Source organism: Chaetura pelagica, unplaced genomic scaffold (assembly GCF_000747805.2).
Source record: "Chaetura pelagica isolate M959 unplaced genomic scaffold, ChaPel_1.0 scaffold914, whole genome shotgun sequence".
In the NCBI taxonomy this organism is placed as follows: Eukaryota; Metazoa; Chordata; class Aves; order Apodiformes; family Apodidae; genus Chaetura; species Chaetura pelagica.
In genome coordinates this window covers 574,099-597,513 of record NW_009953061.1, presented here as the reverse complement: position 1 = coordinate 597,513, position 23,415 = coordinate 574,099, and the positions used below count along the sequence as shown (strand labels likewise).

At 36.0% G+C, this 23,415-nt stretch overlaps 1 protein-coding gene across 1 annotated transcript in view; it reads left to right on the top strand.

The window, feature by feature from the left end:
* SLMAP (sarcolemma associated protein) overlaps nucleotides 1–23,415 on the top strand; it is a 73,149-nt gene that overhangs the window by 6,776 nt on the left and 42,958 nt on the right. Inside the window, exon 2 of the mRNA XM_009996668.1 lies at nucleotides 21,577–21,724. Within this exon, the coding sequence (XP_009994970.1) occupies nucleotides 21,577–21,724 (148 nt within the window). The remainder of the gene's footprint in view (nucleotides 1–21,576; nucleotides 21,725–23,415) is intronic.

The following is a 23,415-nucleotide window of genomic DNA, read 5'->3' as shown; positions in this document are numbered from 1 at the left end:
TTGAGAGAGTATAAATAAATGATGAATTTCTAGCAAGTTTATAAAGGCCAAAATCCTGTAGTAACACTGTAGTTTAGTGGAAAAACACAGAAAATGCTAGCAGCAGTTTGACTTCTTCCAGTTTTGTAAACATGTAAAAAGCAAATGTAAAAAGCACTGGGATCAGTCAAGAATAGTTAAGGACAGGAGGAATTTGTAGTATCTTTGCAAAGCTAAGGAACATTTCAGTATTGATAGTTGAGCTGTGGTGCACAGTGGAGGAAAATATGTGCTATTCTTAGACCTTTTTAGGGTATAAAATAACAGTGACCAATCATGAAAAGACTGAATAACTGATGAGGAAATTGCAAATTTTCTAATAGTGTAAAATAGTGAGAACATGTAACTAAATAAAAAATATATCAATAGCATTGTTCTACTATTAAAACAGGTTTGTCCTCAGATGCAACACCTTGTTCATTTTTGGTTTTCATATAATAATTCAAATACTTCTTGACAGAATGACTTCAGTATAGGAAATACACAACATCTGAGATAGAAATAGAAGCTATATAAGTGACCTTTTGTTATATTAAGGGACTATTGAAAATAAAACTAAGAACAAGTTATTAATGCTGTATAGTCTCATAATTGCGGTCATAATAGCTCTTCCATAAGAATGAAAAGAATGCAAGACCTAAACATACAAGAGTTGTGGATGTTTGTAGCTGTATTGAGTAATAGCCTTTTTAAAGGAAGGAAGGGAAATGCTTATGTTTCAAATCAGAGAAGTTCTGTTATGGGCCAAATAGATACTTATACAGCAGGTTCTTTTGAAGGTATTTGATACGGGCTGCTAATATTTGCATATGGCATTAGGACTATCTGACATGGAATTCTTGCTCTTAACTGGCACTCTTTCTGAGTTGTTCCTTTTCTGTATATACCTAACTGCATAGGGTAGAAGTCAAATCTCTTGGTGTTGTGTAGCTGGGGTTTTAGCCTGCCTACCTGTTTGCCTTCTAATTTTTTTGGTGACTTTTCCATGTAATTCTTGGCACAATTATTTGTTATTCTTTTATTTTGGTTCTTATCTGTAACAGGTGTGTGGGCTTAAGGGCAATAGCATTTCAAGTCAGTTTAAGGTATTATTGCTTGCATTATTTACATTGTTGTTTTTTGCTCTTGCACTTAATATTTCCAGGTGCTTGAAGAACCTGAAAACTTTCAGGAGGCATAATTAATTACTTGTAATTTTTAATTCTGTTTTAAAAAAAAGCTTTGTTTTTCATACCTGGTGGTAAAAGAATCCATTCTGCAGCCAAACTATTTTATCAGGTCCTTGATCTCAGTAGGTAGTTGCAACTCCTTGTTGTTTTCTTGCTATCACTACAGAGGTTTCTCTTGCTGAATGCCAGAGGATTTTTAAGGCTATATGGAGTCAATATAATAATTTCGTTTTAAGGAACAATGTATGAGTTGAATGAAGTTTATTTTGTTCCTGTGGATTCCAGAACTCTTTAAGTCATTATGTATAGTTAGGGTGGTATTTCCTTTAAGGGAAGTTATGATACTGTAAACAAGGACAGCCAAATTCAGTGACATGGCTGTACTGTCAGAAGATACTTGAGGTTGGTATGGACCCCCGGAAGTCATCCAGTCCTATCCTCTGGTTGTTGTGGGTTTGGGATAGAAAATTAATCTCTACCAACAAATAAGCTTCTGAGGGTCAGGCATACTTGTTAAGTAGGCTAACTTGCGTTGCAATTGTCTTAAGTTATGTTTTGAATTTTCAGCGTGTGTGTGTATATATAATTTACTAGTATGAAATACCTGGAGTACTTCTATAGTGTAACTTAGAATTCCCACCAAAATGTGTGAGATAGAATTTATCTTAAAATTTACTTGTAGAAAAAGAAGCACTAAATGAAAGACCTAAGAATGTTCCTAGTTCCATCCCTAATTCTGTAAGGGTGGAAATAATTCATCACTTTCACTTAGAGTTCTCAACCACTACTTCCTTTTCAGGAGCTCAAAGGGGAAATTATTTTTTTCAATCTTCCTCTTTGAGAACTTTTCCTACACTTCATATTCAAGCAGTTCTAAGAGAAAGTCATGAATACAGATCATCACAGAAAGGGCGTATTTGTTTTTGCAATCTGGGACTAGTTGACATTAGGTAAAGCTACCAGTTATGCTGTTTAAGCAGGGCTCTTGGTAGGTATATAAATATTATCTGTGACTATAAGCCAATGGTTTGAAGACACGCCTTCCTATATAATTAAAGGAAAAACTGATTGGCTGCTATTATATTAATAATATGTTACCTATAATATAGAAAGGCATGTAGATATTCTCAGTCTATTTGAATGCTCTTTACCCATGGTGTCATCTTGATTTTTAGTTAAATGTATGCATCTGACTGTTAATTAGAAAGTTAAAAGTATGTGTGCTCTGTTTGGCTAAATTTTACTTTTCATGTAAACAAAAGGGAAAATTATTTTGCTGTTTTTCGTACTTTAAACAAGTGCATTGCATTGACACACATGGACAACTTTGGAAACCTTTTTTTAGTTTCTGTGTACAGAGGCTACCTCACCTGCTGAAATCAGTACATGCATCTTCTTGGGTAATATTGCTTCCTGTGAAATTCAGTGCAGATATTTATTTTAGTTGCTGGTTGCCTTGTTCCCATTTTCCAGAAATGGGCTTGGGAAGGGTCAGTTTGGGAAAACACTGGACAAGCACAGCTCTCCTGCTGTCCTTGAGCCATTTCAGATTGCATTCCTGTGGTCCTTTAGGTCATCCTGTTCAGGTGTTTTGCCATCTTCACAGCCTGGTATAAATGTGTCTGTAGTTGAAGATTTTTTTTAATGCAAATAGGCGGGTTTTTTCATCTCCCCTGGTTGATCAAATGGATTTGTACTCAATTTCCTTCTTCCCTTTCCTACATAGCTTTATGTTGGGTTTTTCTAGGGTAGATGTTGCTGAATGAATTTTAAATGATGATGTTTTATAAACTCATATGAAAGGAGCTTGATGGCTAGTATGTCTTTTGAGATCTGTAACTTATACTCTCTTTGTGTTTTATAGTTTAAACTTACTGTACACATCTTCCTTTATAATTGCTGTTTTGTATTTCCAAAATATTTACAAAAAACAAGTGCTTTGTAATATCCTTTAAAAACCTTTTACAAAAATGTAGTTTGGAGTCTAATGTTAGCGTACCTCTCATCTTGTAACATGTAACATGATGTCAGTGGCTGGATCTCTTTGCTGGTGTCACGCTTGAAATGAAGTCTATAAAGTATCTGCTTTCTAGGAATAGTTGCTTCAAACCTGATGGGAAGTTGTAACTTTTGGAAAGTTCTGGTTGAAGTCTGAGCTAATAAATAACAAGGTGAAAAGAACACGCAATCAAACAAATATTTTGGAGCATAGGAAGGGGCCAGCTTTTTGCAATTTTAATATGACCAGTGGCTGTGTAATTGTTAGGACATTAAAAAGGACTTTAGTGAATGTGCTGAGTCAAATACGAAAAATGATCCAATCCAGTCTCTGCTCTTACAATTTTTCATCCTTACTGGGGTTTCCATTCCAGAAGGGTAGAGAATAGAGCAGATAGGGGGGATCAACTGGCTACTGGTCCTCCAGGGTTTTTTTCTCCCCCATCAATTTTCCCTTCATGGTTGCATTTAACTTCTTGGTACTCACTCAGATACTAGAAAAGTTATTAATAAAACTGGTGATTGAAGTAGAATTTCTTGCTTTTTGTGCTTTTTATAATTCTTCATGAAATGGCTCATTTCAGCGGAAGAACACTGGTAATAAATTGCCACAAAATGAAGTATTCGGTATTAGGTGGACTGCATTTGCTCATACAGCTGACCAAGAGTGCAGGTTCCTTTAGTTGTGTCCATGAGTAGGTCTGAGGGCTGTTTTAACTGCTTAGCAAGGATTTTTTTTTTAGTTATTGCATTTACTGTGTGGACTTAGGTTGGTGGAGATGAGCTTCTTATCTTCCTGATTCATTGTATTTTAGAGCAACTGAAAGACTATTAGCTTTACTAAGGCTTACTTTTTAAATACAGCCTTTGAAGTATGAGCCTTGTTTACTGGCATCTCAAAAGAAGGAGGAGAACATTTATCTGCTTTGATAAACAAGCCTTTAGAAAGAACTGTATGACCTTACATGAAGAATCATGATGGGAAGAATGTCTTGTATATTTATTTTATGTAATCAGAAGTGGTAAAGTCAGTTAAAGTGCATCTTGTTCTAAGTGTAAAGCACTGAGATACCTGTCTGCACTTGAGGCATAGTAAAGGTATTATCATTTAAATGTTTGAATTATAGCGATTAACATACTTATTTAACATGTTAATAGTGTATTAAGCCAAGCTTACAAGTTTTGAAAACATTCTAATTTAAATACTTGGGTTGTTTGTTTTCTCAAGTATTACAGCTTCAAATTTTGGAAAACATGCATTCATGACTGTTCTTTATAAAATGAAGTATTAAGATTTTTTTCAGACATCTTGATGTTATACTTCAGTAAGTTAAAAATGCCCTGTAGCAGGAAGTTTGTATGTCTTGAATCTTCCCACAATGCTAATGAGAAATTGCATTATGAAAACTGGTAGAATATCGAGTCTGTTACTTTCTGCAAAGCTCAGTGCTGTAACTGGGAGAGGAATCATGCTTGTTAGTTTCCGGTTCTGCTCTTTTACAGGATTTCATTCCAACTCGAAAGGTACTTTTTTCAATGCCATTTTCTATGTTCTTCTGTGCTTGTCTAGTTTCCCTTGGTAAAACAACTAAAGGAAATAGAATGAAGTAAAATCTTGTCAACTTGTTTTGCTTTGTCTAGTGAAAATATATTTTTAAAAGTCCAAGGTCACTGAACCTATAGGTTTCTGAAAATGTGAGTGATAACACTTGTTTAGAACAGGATGCTCTTGCCAGCATTAGGGCAGTAATCTAGTAAATTAACAGGAAGAGTGAAATGGAGTAGGCAGCAAAAAATCACCATGAACCACAACATCAGAATAGAGTGTTCTTTGCTTCATTTATCTAATCCTTTTGGGACCTAAATCCTAAATAGCACTCACTGCTTATCTTTGTGTTGTGTTCCTTTGTGGACTTTTGGGTAGTTACTTCCCTATATTTGTCATGTGTATGTATTACCATTAGAAAATGTGGTCCTAAACGTTGTGGAATTTGGTTTTCCTTTATTTTTTCCACTGGTAAAAGTTCTGCAAGCTACTGCATCTTAGCTAGGTGTATGACAGAACTGAAGAAATGAGAACAAATCTGTGGGTTGTGGGTACACAGAATCTTTCCAACAGGTTTTCAAATGTCAGGTGAGCCCTTCTGCTTAACTGATCCTTCATCCATCCTCTTCTCTGCATTCTGATTCTCACACTTGGGCCACTCTGAAAACAGCTAGATCTTAGACTTCAGCTCCCTTGTACGTTCTGTACTGTTGCTCCTGTCATCTTTCCACTTGTCAAGAGGAAAAAACTTTCAGGCTTTTATAAAGAACTACCTTATCTACCCTGTTTTTTGAGCAGCACTTCCCCACTGGAGTCTGTAAGGCTGTCTTCCTGAAAGTCACTGGTATTCTAGCTTCCACCTTCCTCTTACTGTTGTCCCTTTCTGCAAAAAGGCAGATGCCCAGCACTGTGTTAACATCCCATCTCAGCTGCACCTTTGATTCTTCTCCTCTTTTGTCCAAGTGCGCTCATGGTAAATGTCATGTGGTGATGGGGCAGCCAGGCATAAGTGATCATAGAGGCTGGAGAGAGGAAAGTTAGGGGAAAGAGGAGTGAGATGAAAGACTAGAAGAAACTTCTGATTCTGTGTCTCATTCCTTCTAAATACAAACAACCAGTTACTGAGGTCACTTCCTCTGATTTGAGCCTGCTGGCCGTATCGAAAGGTGGTCTGCAGGTGTTCAGGTACTGTATGGGTCACGAAGCAGATCTGTACAGTTGGGTGGAAGAACTGTAGAGTTGAGCTTTATGTCAGCTCTGAGACACACATCACTTTTCAGTATTAGGGATAAACCATCAAGTGAAAAGAGCATTGGGCAGTGAAGTTACTGTGGGATTTAACTGCATTGGAAACTCTATGAGGGATAGAGTCTAGATGATTGATGCTGCAAGTGGATGAAGTGATGCAAAAGGGAATAATAAAACTTAAGAACAATTGAAATAATAATTACTTCAAATTGCAACTTGTACTTAAAAAAAGAAATACCAACAGGAAACATGTATTACCACTTCTCCTTTTTCAATTTACTTGTACCGTTGAGCATAGTTGCCCGAAGAGCAGAGTTCTGTGCTGTTCAAAAAAGTCCCTGGAATGGTTAAAATGATCATTTAAGGTAACAAAGCTTTTATTTGAAATTTTTGTGTTACATTTGCTATTTGAATGTTTCATTTTTAATAAATGCATATTTTTCTCAGCTTAATTTCTGAAGTTCTATCAAAATATTCTTAACATGTTAAAAATACATTGTTATGAGCAATGCAGAAATAGTGGCTGTAATGAGCTTCATTTATAGCAAAAGAAATATTTCTAGGTCAGACAGATTTTTTTTTTTTCTTTGAACTTAGTCATGCAGTTGGAAGATAGACTTATACACCATTACTGTTGAGTGACTTGGTTTGCATAAATCATGATAGCCTTCTCTCAAATTAGTAAGTGAAAACTGGATCAATAATTTGCACATTGGTTATTGTATATATGAATGACCGATAAAATCCAGAGAGACTTTCTGAAATAATAACAATTTATGTTTGTAAATTATTTTATACAAAATAATTAAGGTATTGGTACAATAGTTAGGAATAAATGGTTGAGTTGGTTTGAAACGTCAACTACCTTTCTTTAAAAATATCTGGGTTTTCTTGGGATTTTTCTTCTCTGCTTTGTTACTCTCAACTATTGATGTGGTTTACCCAGTTTTGTTTACTTGTTTACTGTTTCTACCACTTAAGTTATCAAGCTAAACCTTTCAAAGGGAAGTAAAGAAAACATCAACGTTCCTAATGTGCCTGTTAAGAAACACTGAGGTTATAAAACTGTTGAGAAACAGAGAAGGCAAATGCTGCTGGCTGGCGGTTAATGAAACGTGTCATGCTTTGAATTCGAGCTCCTTGGCTCTGACTGAGTGAATTGGAAGTCTAGAGACATTCAGCTGCTGAGCCTAGAAGTTGTCAGGCCATCCACCTTGTGCAGTCAGTGGGTAGATATGCTGTTCAAGTTGTCCAGCTTTGAGTTAAGTGTGTAAAGTGCAACTTAACAAGGTAAGCAAGGGACCTTGGTGAATAGAAGATCTTTATTTTACCTGATTTGCATCTCATTTTAAGAGACAGAAAAGCAAGCCATGGAATAAACAAATAAACTGTTTGTTCCATAAGAACTTAATGAGAATTAAATGATGCGTTTGTATTTGTCTGGAAATGCAGCACCCATTTGTTTTTAAGGTACCTTCTGCTGAAGGTTGAAACTATAGTGCTGGATATTCTGTGATGTATTTCTAGTTGGTTATGTGCTTTGCACATCCTGAAGTTTTGTTTCTTTCCCAAAAGAAACCAAAGCAGAAGGCTGGAGATGTACTGTGGTATAACCCTTAAAGCAGATGTTTGGGAGAGCAGAACAGCTGTGTGCATTGCATGATGTGTCTTTCCTGCTCTTGGATGTTCTGTGGAATGTTACTGTTTCACAGCATAGACCTGGTGCAGAACAAGGAAGTAGTCAGGATGAAAAATAGTTGATGTCTGACATGTCCCTGAAAACTTAGATGGGGAAGCTACTGAGTGCTGTTGAGGAATGTGCAATCCAGTAAAGCCAAGAGACCTGTAAAGACTGAAGTTGTGTATACATTACTTTCTGGGAACTGCTGCAGAGTCTCTCATTTAAGAAGATGTAAAATACAGCTGCTTCTTCAGCCCCCAGGAACTACTGTCAGGTGGCAACAGAGGAGAGAGGTAATTTTAAGATGAAGCAGGAGAAGGACTTGTTTTCTTCTTCGGAAGTCTGTGGTAGACAGACTAATTCCTACCTTCTCACAGGAGCAGTGTGCTAAGATGCTTTCATGTCAGAGAGGCCTTTGCCCTATATTTGTTACCTGTGTCTGCTAGATGATGTAGCTTCAGAGGGTATTCATGTGGATCTGTGTATAAGCAATCAGGAGAGCTGTTACTGATCTCTGTATGTTTTGTATTCCGTTTTCATTATGACAATAGAATCTTAATTATTTTAAAACTGGGCAGATTTTGAAGCATTTTCTCTGGTTTTGAGTGATAAACATTTAAAATTGTTCTAGCAAACTTGTTTTTGTTTTGTTTTTTTTAATGACAGTGAAGTAATGCAAAATTATAATAGTACAATGAAACATTCTGTTAACCTGCATCATTTGTAGGGTTTGACATATCTGGTATTTGCAAAGAAAATCAGTATGCTGCTTGGCTGTAGCAGGAGAAAACTGTTTTCTAAAATAGTTGAGAAGAAGGAAGCAATGGGGACACATTTCTCTTGAATTTTTACTCTTAATGCTGCCAATTCCCAGGGGCCCAACCTATTTTCCGCTGAAACAAGCTATAGGTAGCATCTAATCCTAATTAAAGTTTATTAAAAGTTCAGACTAATACTAGACTAATTATAGGTAGCGTAACGGTCTAGCTGATTTTTCTTTAATCAAAATGCGGTCTTGTCTGCAGCCATGTTAAATTTAAGCTAGGATGACAAAACTCATGGTATGTCAAGCTTATTACTTAACAGCAAACGTTTTTTGTGGGAAGGATGTTTTTTACTGGGAGTGCAGTTTGAATTTTATGTGAACTGAATTTGAGGGTTCATCTGTTTTGGTTCTGTTTTTTCAGACTAGATGGGCCAGTTTAGATGGGGTTTATTTGAGGCATAGTACAGGTGCATTGCCACTCTTATTTAGTGACATTATAGTTTTTAATAGCTGGAGAAACCAAGTTTGCTGAGTTTTCTTATGTTCTGTTGGGACTGTAGATTTGGAAATAATTCTTTAAATGGTTTTGCTTTGAGTTAGCAGTGCATATCCTTTGCCAGTTGTTTTTGTTCTTTCTGTAAATGACTCATTCTCCTGGTTTGCTTTAGCTCTTAGATTTTCTGGTTTGTTCTTTTAAGAGCCTAGATAATCAATTATAGCAGAACTTAGTATGTTAAGTGTCAAAAACACATTTCAAGAAAGTGCTGCCTTTGTAAAGAAAAAGCCTAATTGTTCTCAGAACAGCAATATTTTTTAATTGCTGATTAGACATGGAAAAAACTTACATGATAATTCCAGTTCTTTTGCAGCATATGGCAAATTTCTAGCTACATATTTTTTACCATTGATTAGGAAGTTCAGTTTCTACATTTAATGTGGAAAGGCTTTGACAGCAATCTGAATTTTGCACATGCTTGGTTATCCTGGGTGGGATTTCAGTAACTTGCAGAATTTCAGTAGCAGGAACGTTCAAGTTGAGAAACCTAATTTAGCAATTCTCCTACTTCTCAGATTTTTAATTTGGATGTTGTAGCTTAAACGTAGCTTGTGTTCAGGGCTCTAGAGTGTAAAGATGGAATTAGTAATCTAGACAACCCACAGTATGTGTTCTCTAAATAATGAAAATTTCAGTTTAAAAAAGCCCTTTACTTTCATAGTATAAACAGTCTTCAACTTTAGTTTCTGATACACTTTTTTATCGAATTGGTTTGCACTACCAAATCTCGACCAGAGTGTGTATAATTATGTTGCCCTCTAGTGGTTGTAACTTAGGTTTAAATAGTAAAAAGCAAAGGCATTTTCATGCTTAGGAGAGGGTTTCAGTGATTCTTGCTTACAAATTATTTGGTATGTTGTGTTTTTTACAGTAGCAATGTGTTCACTGGTTACTACTTCCATGACAACGGAATAAAACCAAGGTTGTAAAAAGGAAAAAATATGCTACTCTCAGGCTTTGCGGCTGAAAGGGTGTGAGATTGGCAGCAGTAATTTGCAATTCCTTGTCCTATTGGTAGATTGTTCATGGGCACTTAGGTATTCAAAGTACTTTTTATTGACAAAGAGATTTTAAAAGGCATTCAGGTTGGTTTGTTTGGTTTTTTTAGCTTGTTTGAAGAATAACATTCATGGGCACAGGGTTATCTCCCTGATGACTTTGTGGATATGATGGGAAATACCCAGAAAAAAGACATCAAAATAATTTTGTCTGTGTAGAAAGCTGTACTGGAATAATTACCTTAGCAAGTTTTGCCATGTTAGCAAACCTTTTAATCTGTAAATCCAAGCTACCATGTATGTAATTTTTGCCCTTAACTAAGACCAGTATGAATCATGAGTCACTGTGTTTGAAACTCTAATTACTGTATTCTTGAACATCTTATCTGTGCGTTGCCCATTCCTCTTTATCTTCTGGAGTTAGTCTCATGCTCTGAACCAGTGAGAAGGCTCCAGCACTTGCCCCTTGTTTTTGAGCCAATAGGATACAGCTAAATAAATAGTTGACTAATGTTGTCAACATTGTCTGTCAAAAATCATCTCATAGTCTCTCACATTGCTGGCAGTGGATGCATGCTACAGGTATTTCTTAGGATTAAAAAAAATACATATTTTTTCTTGTAAAATTGTTGATCTCAAAGGAGCCCAAGAATAATCTGCCCTTCATGAATTCCAGCATTCAATTACTGCTTGCTTTGAAAATCTTGACCCAGGAATGAGTTGCAAATAAGTACAGCCTCCTCCCAGACTATTTTTGCTCTCACTTTGTTGGAGGTATGGCTTGGCAGTGCCTTGAGTACAAATATTAAACTCCCAACTGTCAAATTTCTCCTCTGTGCTGGAAAATGAATTTTCCGTCTTTGGATGGAGCCGCACCCTTTTCTGGTGGTGTTTGGTTTCTAGTTAATTGCATTTGCTCTCTGTATGGAATGCTGAAGTGCAAAACACAAAATGAAAATAAATTTAAATTTTGATTATTTTATTTTTTAAAATTTGGTCTTGGTGCAGAGAAGTCTTCAGAAAAACATGGAGGAGCACATTGCTCTGGTGACCCCTTGTTTCCAGTATGAGGAAGTTTGCAGTGAAGTCACTGCACTATATTTTGGTAGTATTTGTGGTTTGGACCTGTTACAAAAATATCTAGTTTGATATGATTTTACAGTGTTATTTGTTCTGAGGCAGTTATTTTGAATTAGGGCTTGCACTTCTCTATCTTTACTGGCTGCACTGAATTATATCACCATAACACGAACCTTATCCTCAGTGTGGTCATTGTAACAGTAGTTTAGAAATGTGCTGAACTGTATTTCCCTTGTGGCACCTGTCATCTAGCAATAAATAATTCAGGAGTAGATGATTTCAGAAAACAAGAAATCTTTGCTTTGTGCAAAGTACAGATGAACTAACTAGGCCTGCTGCAAATACTTGTTTAAAAAAAAGAAAAATACAGTAGTTGCATTAGAGAAGTCCTTTCAGATGGAATGTCCCTTGCTAAAAGGGAGACAACTTCTTCATAAATTTTTGAGGATATTTTTTGAGTTTTTATGTAGTGTTCCTGTGACAATATCAAACCACTATTGTGTTTGGAAGGGTTTATGAAATTTAATGTGGTTTGGTGTTTTTTTTTCCTTTATCTGAATGTGTGGTCACAGGGAGTTTTCTCTGTCATAAAACAGCAGTAGTATGGAATTAATGATGGTAGGTAAACACAGCACCTTATGTGTAAGGAGGAAAAATGAAGGAAGGTTGAAATAGTTTCAACAGCTTCCCCCTTCTCTGCACAGTGAAAATGTGAACACATGAGGAAAGATCCTTCTCTGCAAGGAGCAGAGGAGCTTTGATGTAATGATTAACTCATTGGAGAAACTTAGCGCTGTAGCAAGATAGTTAGGCAGCTTTTACCTTAGTGCACCTGCCTTGAAATGTCTGTGATTATGGTTGAGAGTTGGAGTTTCCTGATAAACTAATGAGCTGCCTCATACTTTTTGCTTTCATGTAAGTAGATCTTCTCTTCTGGCTCTTCATGGGGTGGAGTATCTGGTAATATTGGCTTCTGTTGTGTGCTTTTTTTGGATTTGTTTGCAAATGAGAAATGTAATTGAGGTTAAGAGTAAATTGCAATGATAAATTGAAACCCTTTAGGAAGATACATTTGAAAAGAAATTGGAGTTTTATGTGGAAACCTGCACCTTGCAGCTTGTAATTATTTTATTTGGATACATGCATCCTACAAATACAGTCTTTGGCACTTTGTACACTTCAAGATCACGTTTGCTTTTGTTATGGTGAAGTTTGAGTATGTCATGTTGCTAACCTGTCATATAATAAAGTAAGCAATAATGTTTCACTTTTAGTCTAATTTTGGAGGAGAGTATTAATGTAAGGGCATCAGGTTTAATTTCAGCAATATTTTACGCTTAGAAGTTATTATCTTAAGTGATTTTCCTGAAGAAGCTTAGATTTCTGGGTAATGGCCTATTAAGGCATTTTGGTCCTTTATTTTAAAGCCATATTAAGTTGCACTGTATTTCTGTAATTGATGAATATGGAGAAGGTAGTAACATGAAGCAAAACCTCAGAAAGTGACCTTGGTTGTATATTTTCCCCAGGGTGAATATTTGATGTGTTGATAGAAGTTGATGTAAACTGTACAAAGCAATCACTGGTAGTTGCTGTATAAATGTCTTGTGTAACAAGAGAATGAGCTTCCTTAAGGAAACAGAGCAGGACAACTTCTTTGCAAGCAGTACAGTATCCTTCTAGAAACCTTATTTTTTTATATAGCTTTTTTTTGAGTCCACTAGATTAGTTGAGTTTTTAATGTTGAGAAGAAAAGTGTTTTGTTTTGTCTCTATGTTGTGTAAACTATTGTAATATATGACAGCAGTAATACAAAATAAGTCTCTTTATATTGCTTTTGTATTTTAATGAGTCAATTAGAGCATCTTAGGAGCATGTCGGAGTAATAATTTCTCCGGAATCTTTTTACTGCATTTTATTGATAATATATTTTAGTTTAGAATTTAAAGAAGCATTATACCTTAAATATGTGTCAGCATCTTCAGGATTAGAATTTCACATAGAATTAAAATTTTACTTGAACTTTCATGTAGGTGAAACTTCAAATATTTTTGTTTTCCTAAAAACCAATCTGTATGTAATTAGTACTTAGTTGGAGAATTATTTTGTAGGAAGCTTTTCTGCTTTGTCTACATTCACAGTGGAGTTGCATCTCCTTTTCTGAGGCTGCTAAATGTCCTTAATCTATTTTGTGTTTTACCTACAAAAGGAAGCTTTAAAGCATGGCTTATGTGAAGGCACAGACTTCTGATTCAGCTGTGAAGAAAATAAATATAAAAATTTTCTAGTTGTTCTGAAACCATCTAGCATTTATAGCAGAAGGCTGATTTTCAGGAATTTTTGTGGTATATGAGCACAAAAGTTAAGTAAAAGATGTTCTGAAGAGTGTTAATTAGTGACTATGGTGACAGATGTCTCACTGTATCAAGTCAGTCAGCTATATATAAACCAAATTACTTGTAAATTAGAACTCTTTAGATATCTTATTTTTAAAAATAGCCTTTTGCATAAAAACTAGCGACATTGATGTGAAGATAGATCTATTTTTATATGGTGTTGGCACATTTTGTGGTAAAACATTTCATCTTGAGGTTTTTGGGGAGTCTCATCATCCTGCTCCTTTTGGCAGTGAATTCATTTCTGGATTACTTGAATAATCTACGGGTAGATCAGTGCTTATGAGTAATTTTAACCTTCTTAAACAAGTTTATTCTATACCTTTTGTTTACCATAGAAAACTTTATTCAGCAAGAGGAATGAAAAGTATGTGCTGTGCCCAGGATTGCTTCAGGGCATATCCTTCAGCATGAATCTTCTACATGAATGTAGTTTCTACAGAATTTTAAGGAATGAGTTGTTACTGTGTGATAGAGAGTGGTCAGGACTTGGTCTTCCGTGACTGGGTGTTTTATTGCATTTTGCAATTACAGAATGGGATGATGTTGTTTCTAGAAGAGAGTTTGTGAGGCTACTTGAATGCCACTGCTTCTATCAGATGGGTGTGAGGGCCAGTATATTAGCAAAAAATTGTAATTTCTGATAATGTTTCTATTCATGTTTGTTGGTTCCAGGTTTGTTTTGGGGTTAAAAAAAAACCCCAAATTGGGAGTAAAAGCACTTTTAAAAGTATAAGCTATTACTTTAATATTGGTATAATACAACAATAATTTCTTATGAAAGAGTTTTTTCTATATAAATTAGCATCACCATAATACTACTGTATTTTTTCCAGAAGTTTTGTTGTTCCAGGTGCTTGGAGTGTTGCTAGTGCTTTTTAGAGCTAACATAAAGAAATCTGCAAGTGGGTTAGTGATGCTGATAAAATTCTGTAGTGACCATTGGGATGTTGAGGGTTCCAGGAACCGTAATGCAATTTATGTTTTATGAAAGCAAATATTATGCAGATTATCATGGTTTTCCTAATTTACTTCAAACTCTACTTTGACAGCTACATCCTAATACAGAGAGCTCCAATTTTTGTTTGTGAAATGTACTTACTTTTAAGGTCTTAAGATTCTGACAAATATCAACTGACAGAAACCAGATGGTTGATATTGTAAATACAGCCTCCTCTCTGCTGTTTTGTTCTTGTATGATGCTGCTGCTGTGGGAGGTGTGAATATATGGTATAGGAACCAGCTTCTAAAGTATGCTCATTTTTAGCCCAGGTCATTGTTATATACCAACCAGATTAAGCTAACTGGAAATGATAAGGAATCCTGAAATTATGCTGACTGTCCCTGCCATCAAGCCAACTTTGCTGCTTTCTGTGATGGTAAGGCAGCAGATGACTAGGGTGGTGGTGGGTTCATCTGCCTCACTTCTTTTGTGCCTTAGCACATGGGAGTTGAAGACCTCAGTCTTGAATGGTACAGTGATTGTGAAAGATGTGTGGGACTATGGTTTGAAGTTGAGGGCAGCAATGCATGATTACAACAAACTTTTGCAGACAAGTGGTAAAGATCTTCATCCTCATTCTGTTATACGCACAAACTTCAAATTGTAAGCATGGGTTTTGTTTTAAACCAGAGCTTGGATTGTGATGCATTTTGAAGTCCTACACTTCAGCTTTTAGAAGTCTTCTACCAATCTCTTTAATATTAATTGCTTTAAAAATGCAACAATAGTGCTGGAGAATTTTAATTGATAATAAATATCCCAAACCATTTAAATAGAATGTGTTTCAGGTCCACATAGCTAATTCTAGAACAGAATAATTAAAAAGTATTGTTAAATCATTTTAATAGTCTTTCTGTTAAGAATGACCACTTGTTAATACAAATTAAAAAATCCTTTTAATCCAACATCCTATTTCTGAATTTTCCTGATATAGGCTATGTGGGTAACTGCAAATATTGAAGAATAAGATACAGCTTTTGACTAATAGTAACCTTGAGTCTTGAGCTTTTCACCTTCAGATGAGTAAATTTCCTTTAGTTACAAGGACTAGCAAATGTGGGGTTTGAATAGTGGATTAGAAAGTAAATGCTTTTGCCTGATGAGCACTGCAAATACGAGATGGTATTCACTCTGCGAATGTGCTTTCATGTTTTTTGTTTTTGTGAATGTTTTTAATATGTCATAATTGAAATTTCTGAAATGTGCCAGAGTATCTGTAGAACTCACCAGTTAAAGTAAGCATTGCAATGTCATATATCAAAGAAAGGTCTGTGCTGAAATGTTTGCAGGTACAACACACCTGGAAATGTTTGCTCTCTTTTGTTGAGGAATGTGATATTTTGCTACTGAGAAACACTCCAGCAATCCAAGGTTGCAGGCAAGTGTATGGTTGTGCATAGTTGTTAGTGCCTCTTGGTGTTCAGCACTACTCCTCTGCCTAAGGTGATTCCTCCTCTTCCCCACAAATCCAAGTGGTCTTCCCTGTCATAGCCCCTGTGTCCTTTTCAGGCGAAATCTGCCAACATAGCTCAGACAAAAGTTAAGCTGAGTAACAGGGCTGGTAATGAACTTCAGAGCACTTGAACTATCAGGATGTGGCAGGCAGCAGAGTAATTAATGCTTTGCAGCACTTCAGATATATCCAGAAATGGCTGAACTCTGTGTATACCCAGACTCGGTTACACTGGCACAAAACTGCTTTTACTGCCACAGTTTATTTTGCTTGACAACAGGTATGAGCAACCAGCAGGGTTGTCCTGGCAGTACAGTCAACAAAACTTTAAGGTGTAAATAGACACGAATCAACTTGGTCAGCAGAAGAGCATATTCTTTGTTCCTTGGAGCTACTGGCAGGTTTGGAAGGATAGCACTGACTTAGTGGGGCAGCTGTAGCTGAGGATTTCACTACTTTCATCAAAGTAGTCAGATTTACATTAGACTTAGACTTTCAGGTGAACATATTTGTCCAGTGCTATATCAAATAAGGTTATTTTTTTTATTTTTTTTTTTCTTCATAGAAAAGGTGGTTAAGTTTATTATTTTCCAAAGAAGTTCCTGAAAATTATGAGCAAGTAGTTGTCTCTGGGACCTTCCATACGTGTGGACCCTGAATAGCCAACTGCCACTCCTTCAGTCTGTTCAATGTCTGAAAAGTCCTTTTCTTCATACCTGGCCACTTCAGTACCATGGCGTGTGCCTGTGTCAGGTGCCTAGAATAGTTTTAAAAAGGAGATTTACAAAGAACTTGAAAGTTAATGCACTAGTTTTGTTGCTAAATTGAAAGAAGTGGAGTTTAATAAATATAGAGCTATTAGATCTATGTATTTAAAAAATATAAAACTAAACAGAAAAGCAATTTTGCTTGATGTACCCCGCCCTGTGAATTATGCTTGCTTATGAAGACAAATACTTCTACTTCCTTGATAGGTGGGTGGAGCTAGGCAAGTGAGAGGAAAGGAATTTAGGATGTGTGTAAGCAGACCAGAATGAGGAACTTGATAACTTGGATCTGGAGGTAATTTAGCATTTGAACTTCTCTGTCTTACAGGCAAAGGATGACCTGGAATTCAGTATGTTTTGCACAGTGTATTCTGCTAGCAGAAGTGCTGCTTCCAAAAGAAGAAAATATTCAGGGCAAACACTCGAAGATAAAATTACTTTTTTATTGTATGGGCGAAAAAGCTTTCTGGTTGCAGTGTAATTCATGTTAGCCATATTGGTTGGATGTTATTTTGTAATGTTTTTAAATCTTTGTGCACAATTCACATTGTGCAAAGCCAGTGTACTTCACCTCCTAGTACAATACTCAGCATGAAACCAGTAAATTAACAGTTTTACTACTACTTAGTCTAGTTTTGAATGGAACTATTACTCTAGGGCAGATATTCAAATTTCTAGATCCCTACTTACTTGCTGCATTTGAGTATTATCTCTAGTACTCAGGGGGTGTATTTGTAATGCCAGCATTAATTGTTCACTGATTGATCATGTAGTTTGTAGTGTAAGTAGGGGAAGAATCTGTCATTATAACTGCAGCATTTTATAGCTTAACTGCTTCAGCTGACAGCCTTGCTGCCCCTCTGTGGCAGTAAAAATGGCAAAAATGAAGCTGTCATCTCCTTAGTGGCTGTAGCTCAGAATTTGACTAATCTAAATCCTTCTTGTTTAAACTAATGTGTCGAAGCCTGTGTAAAAGGGCTCTGAAACATGGGACTTCTGTATATTTTCACACAGGAAATCAGATATGAGAAAAATAGTAAACTAGGAGGTCCTGAAATCTGGTTTCTCTCTATATTAGTTGTCTAGGCAGTGAAAAAATATTGAATGAATAAAGTATAGTGATGATAGATTTTCTCTTAAAGGCAGTGTACTATTTACTTATTGATTCAGCTCTGGAAGAAGACTGAAATGTGTTTAATTATATGCAGTGGTCTAAGTCAACATTTTTTGGATGTAGAATTTGTTCCTTTTCATGAAGTGAATCTCAAATCTCTGCAGACAAACTGTCTCAGTTCTCCAGTAATTCTCAGTGTAATTCTCAGCATAGTTGTCCTGTACTGCAGTTTCAAGCTGGGATAGATGGGGTAGCAGTAATGTGCTCTTAAAATGGAACATGGTGATAGCAAATGTTACCTGAGTCTGTCTTACTGCAGTACTGAAGAGACTTGAGTGTTTTTTCCTCGTTGTATTGAACCTGAAGTAGCTAGGTCATAAGAGTTTTTGAAAAAAATCACTATTTAAATTGTCAGGAATTCATTAATAGAGCACTTACGCTTTAAGCATTGATTATTTTTTTTCTTATCCTGTGTGTACAGAACTTGTTCTCAATCTTTACCTTGTACCTTGTAAAGAGCACTTAGACAACAGAAAGATCTTAGATATCTTTGCCTTTTAGTGTCTGTTTGATTGATTATAATGCACGGCTGTTGCTTTGAGATTAACATTTTAACTTTCTTGGAACAAAATTTTAAATTATTTGAGAAGGTGCTTAAGCCAGTACTGCCAGAAAAAAGGGCAGCATACACCAACCTAATTGTATGTTTGTTCTGATGAACTACAAATCTTATTAATGGCTTATAAATGAGAGGATACAGACAATAATGAGAATGTAAATTACTAAGAAATGTGTGTTGAGATTTCTTTTCCTGTCTGAAAAGATGTTGTTACTGGAGAGGAAGGTTCTTAAGTAGTTGTATGTTACTGTGTGTTTTGAGAGGGGACTGCAACTGGAACTATACATAGAGTTGTTACCTGGGTGTGATAATTCTTTAACAGTCCTCAAAAGCTGAGTTGTTTTGAATGTGCATGAGCTACCATCTCTGCTCAGAACTGGACTAGTTAATGAAGCACACAGGCCTGGAATTTTAGTTTGATCTGAAGAGAGGTGTGAATTACAAAAGCAAGTATAATTGGGTCCATGTGTGCTGCCCTTTTTTCTGGCAGTACCAGCTTAAGCACCTCCTCAAATAATTTGTACCAGCTCTAAAAACTGGTTTGCAGTGATAAACAAGTGCCTGGGCCAGTGCACCTGAAGAGGTGGTGCCACTCAGCAGTGAGCACTGGGGAAGGGAAAAGATGGATTGTTGCTCTATAAGCTGGCACTGCTGCTCAGCAGCAGTTCCCTGGTTTATGCTGGGAAGCAGGAAGAACAAACAGTTCTGGTTCCAGAGAAGGCACTGTAGTGCATGGCAGCTGTGTAAAAGGCGTTATTTTGGGAATTGGAGAACCCACCAAGGATACTGCATAATCAATAGTGTATTAAATACTAGTATGCTACCATAAGTACCTGTCAGCATGTACCTGTGTTAGTTTCAGGGCTTGTGCTTGTGGTTTTTTTTGTAAAGATAACTTGTAGTAATGATACAAAAGTGATGGAGGATTAATTTTTTCAGAAAGATGTGTTGAACTAGTGAAAACTGGTATGTAAGTAACATTTGAATTTGCTACCTGAAAGGGACCAGCTCTGGGTCCCTGACTAATTGCTACATTCAAGGTAACAGAATCCTTTTCACTATATCTTGAAGTCAGTGTGCTTCAGTAGCTCATATTGCTAATTCCTTTACTAGATGCAGGATGAAAAGTATTTTCATTCTGTTTGTAAATACAAGGACATCACTTTTCTAAAATTTACCTAATGAAATTCAGTAGTGTGCAGCTAAGTGGATGTAAGTTTTGTTGCTAATGATCTGTTGCACTTTCCTGTGGTTGGTCTCTTGTATTTCCTTGTGCTGCCTTGTCTGTGCTCCAGCTGCAGATTCTGCAGAAGTATGTTTACAAGGGGCAGTGTTTAATCAAAAAGTTGGAAGGATAAAAGGCAGATATTATGCATAGGAAAGAAAAGGGTGGGGAAGAACAAGCATGCTTGTTTCTCCTTGCTTGTGACTCACTTTTTCATAACAGAAGGATTTTCAAATGAAGCAGAACACTAATTGAAAACAAACAGGAAGTAAAAAAAGTAATTATCTCTGCACTGAACCATGAGAGAGTTCAGTAGTAAATTAATAAGCTAATTAAATTGATTGGCTTTTAAACTTATAACTGTTATAAAAGCTATATTATTTTAATATATAGTATTTCATAATATAGAGTGTTATTTAGAATAGGGTGGGTCTGATTGTTAGTGCCGTGAATGCAGCCATCATTTCTTGATCTATGCATAATTTGTATTTACCTTCATCTGTATGAACATACAACTGATTATTTTCCTTTTCTTCAGTGTAAGACCAAAGGCACATCTGTTGGAAAAAAGTTTTTATGCTGCTTTTCATTCTGTCATTACATAGACCTAGCTGAGCTTTTCTGTGTTAGCATTCCACGTGATTGCTGTATTGAGACCCATCTTCTGGACCCAGTGGTATTTAAGCTCTCAGGTTAGAGTTGCTGTGTTGTGCTATTCCAGATGAGTCTGTAAGATACACACCATATGCTTGGTGTCATTTTCCAATATGAGATCTGAAGAGCCCTGCAGCTGGTCTCTTGCTCCATTTTAAACACCTTTTCCCTTGACTCCATGATTTTTATTTTTTTTTGAGTAATGTGATAATAGAGGCATATAAAAGCGTGGGAGATTTTGCATGAAAACCTGAAAAGAAATAATCAATGGCTTTTACAAGAAAAACATGGGAATATGTTCATTTCTTTGAAGGCGATGTCTCTCCCCCCAGCTTTATGCTTGTTTTGGGACTTGATGAGATTCCTTATGGGTGCAGGATGCCAGAGATTTCTACTATCCCATCAGGTTCCTATAATAACTTGTTATCTTGAACTGCTGGAAGTGACTAATTTTAGTAGTTACACCTGGCTGGTTAGTACCATTCCAGTCTCCTCTTTCGTGCTGTCTGCTGATCTGGTCTTAGCCAATGACTCTGGTCTTCTGCCAGGTGACTCACTTGTAACCTCTTCTCAGATGCAGCAGTTTTGACTAGAAGTGTTCCATCATAAGCAGTTTCTGATTCAATAAGTTGCTATTACATTTTAATTAACTCTACAAATGAATATTTACAAAGGTACTTGATGATGCAGCAATCCTGAGATTAACTTGATAGTGTCAACTAGTATTGTTGAGAGGTGAAAGCATCCTGTTTATTTTCAACTTAGTTTCACTATTATCTTATATTATGTTCCCTGAATTCTAGCTTCTGCTGAAGTTTTTCCTTGTGCTCTCAGTTCTAATCTTCCCTACAGCATGTTTCCATCATGGAACACTAGTACTTTAAATGTATGAGCAGTTAGAATTTTTGTGTGTTGACAGTATAAATATGAATTCTTACATGTGTGGCAGAAGGTATTAACTAACCATGTCTGGTCTTTCCACGCAGGCAGTAGGTTAAGTACAGTTTGCAGCAATTGTTTGTGTAGTGTGTGTGCTAGAATTCAATCATATGTTAAATAACTAAAAATTAAATACAAATATTTCTTGATAATGTGAAGGTGTTGCATCCTGAGGAGGGTGTTTTGAGTTTGATACGTTTGAACTCTTCTACATTGGGAGGTCAAGCTGTATTTCATAGCAAATAACATTTTGCTGGAGCTTATGTTTCATCATACTTTTTTTTTTTCCAGATACTTTACTATTCTTTTTGTTTGTTTTTTACAGTTCTATCTTCAAGACACTAAAAGTAGCAATGGTACCTTTATTAATAGCCAGAGACTGAGTAGAGGATCTGAGGAAAGCCCACCATGTGAAATTATGTCAGGTGACATAATCCAGTTTGGCGTAGATGTGACAGAGAACACGCGGAAAGGTAAGGGTATGGATCACTTTTTTTTTCAAGTATATTTATTTACAACTTTTTACTACAGTCCAATCTTTAAGAGTAAATGGTATTTCTGTTGAAAGAAAATAGTTTTGGGGTTTTTGTTACTTCTTTCTTCCTTTATGCTGGCAGTGAGTCACACAATAAACTGGATCAAGAACCTGATCTTCTGGAAACATAGACTTAGTTATTAACGAATAGCAATTGCCTCACTTAAATTGACTGACAGGAATTTTCAAAGTGCAGCATGGGCATGGGGTTTGTGGTTATTTTTCTAAAACTATCTTCCTTTCAAGCCTTATGAACCCTGAAGTTGCAGCTAATAATTGGCAGAAGTATAAAACAGAAGTATAAAATGCCATTTTGTGGTGAAGTATTCAGTGAATGTTTGAAACAGGCTAATTTGATTCTTGTCAAGATACCTGCATTTTCTTTCTGTGGCTGCTAGTGATTTTTTCTGCAGGTGCTTTTTGATTTCTTGATTTTTTTATTTCTTTTTTTATTTTATTTTTTTATTTCTGAGGTTAGAAAAAAGTTGAGCTGAAAGATGTGGTGTTGGGATTTGGTTTGATTTTCTTGCTGTCCTCTTTCAAGTATGCATGCTCAGAAGCTCTTGTATTATAGTAATAGCTGTTTATCTGTATTAATAAAAATGCAGCCTCAGTCTCTTCTTTTGCCTTTATGTACAGTGTTTCAGGAGCCATTTATTTGAAGATGGGTCTGTTTGTGAACTACTAGGTTGTAATCAATATTTTCAATACTATTAAAAGTTACCTTGTGGGCCCATTACTTTATGCAGTTGAACTTCTGGATACGTTCTCAAGAATCCTCATCCGATAACACAGATTTGGCAATAAAATGGCAGAACTGCTGTCACTGCTTTTCCATTTTACTGCTTTTCTGAACAAGACCTTTATGGAGTTGATCTTTAAAGAGAGGCGTATTAGTCAAGAGTGAAATGAAAGAATAATATTAAATGTAAATGCAGACAGTGAAGTTCTTTTGAAAAACATACCTCCTCCCAAACAAACAACTCCTTATCCCAAATCAAACCCCCCAAAACCCAAAAAATGAACCCACTGCTCCATCTGATAGGTAGGAATTCTATCTGTCTCTAGTCAAACAGGTTATAGTTCTCCAAGTCTGAAGTAACAGAGGAAGGGTAATGAATGTGGCTTGCAAGAGAACTTTGTTAAGCAGTGGTGAAGTATATTTATATTGTCTTGGAGAGCTTCTGGAGCTATAGGGTTTTTGAGCAATTCATTGTAATGAAGATCACATGACATTGTTCACTTTTCTCAAAAATCATGTTGCAAAGATTTAACTCTTGGATGTTTAGTTGGAATTTCCTGAAAGTTACTTAAAATGTTGTTTCATGTGAAGTGAAATTTATGAATACTAGAAGTATAACTGGAAAAAATCAAAGGAATACATGGCTTCTAATGTATGTGGAGCTGTTCATTTGAGATGCTATCCTCTCTAGAAGAAGCTGAATTTCTTTATATATTTAGACCTAAAACAATATTTTTTTTAAATTTTAAGATTTAGTTGGAAGTTGGAGTTTACTTGTTTTTATCAGCAATTATTTGCAATTAGTTTATGAGAAAATTTGTGAAAAGTTCATAGTAAGCAAATTCCAGTCAGGCATTCTTGCCAGTAGTAGTTCTTCCCAATTTTTT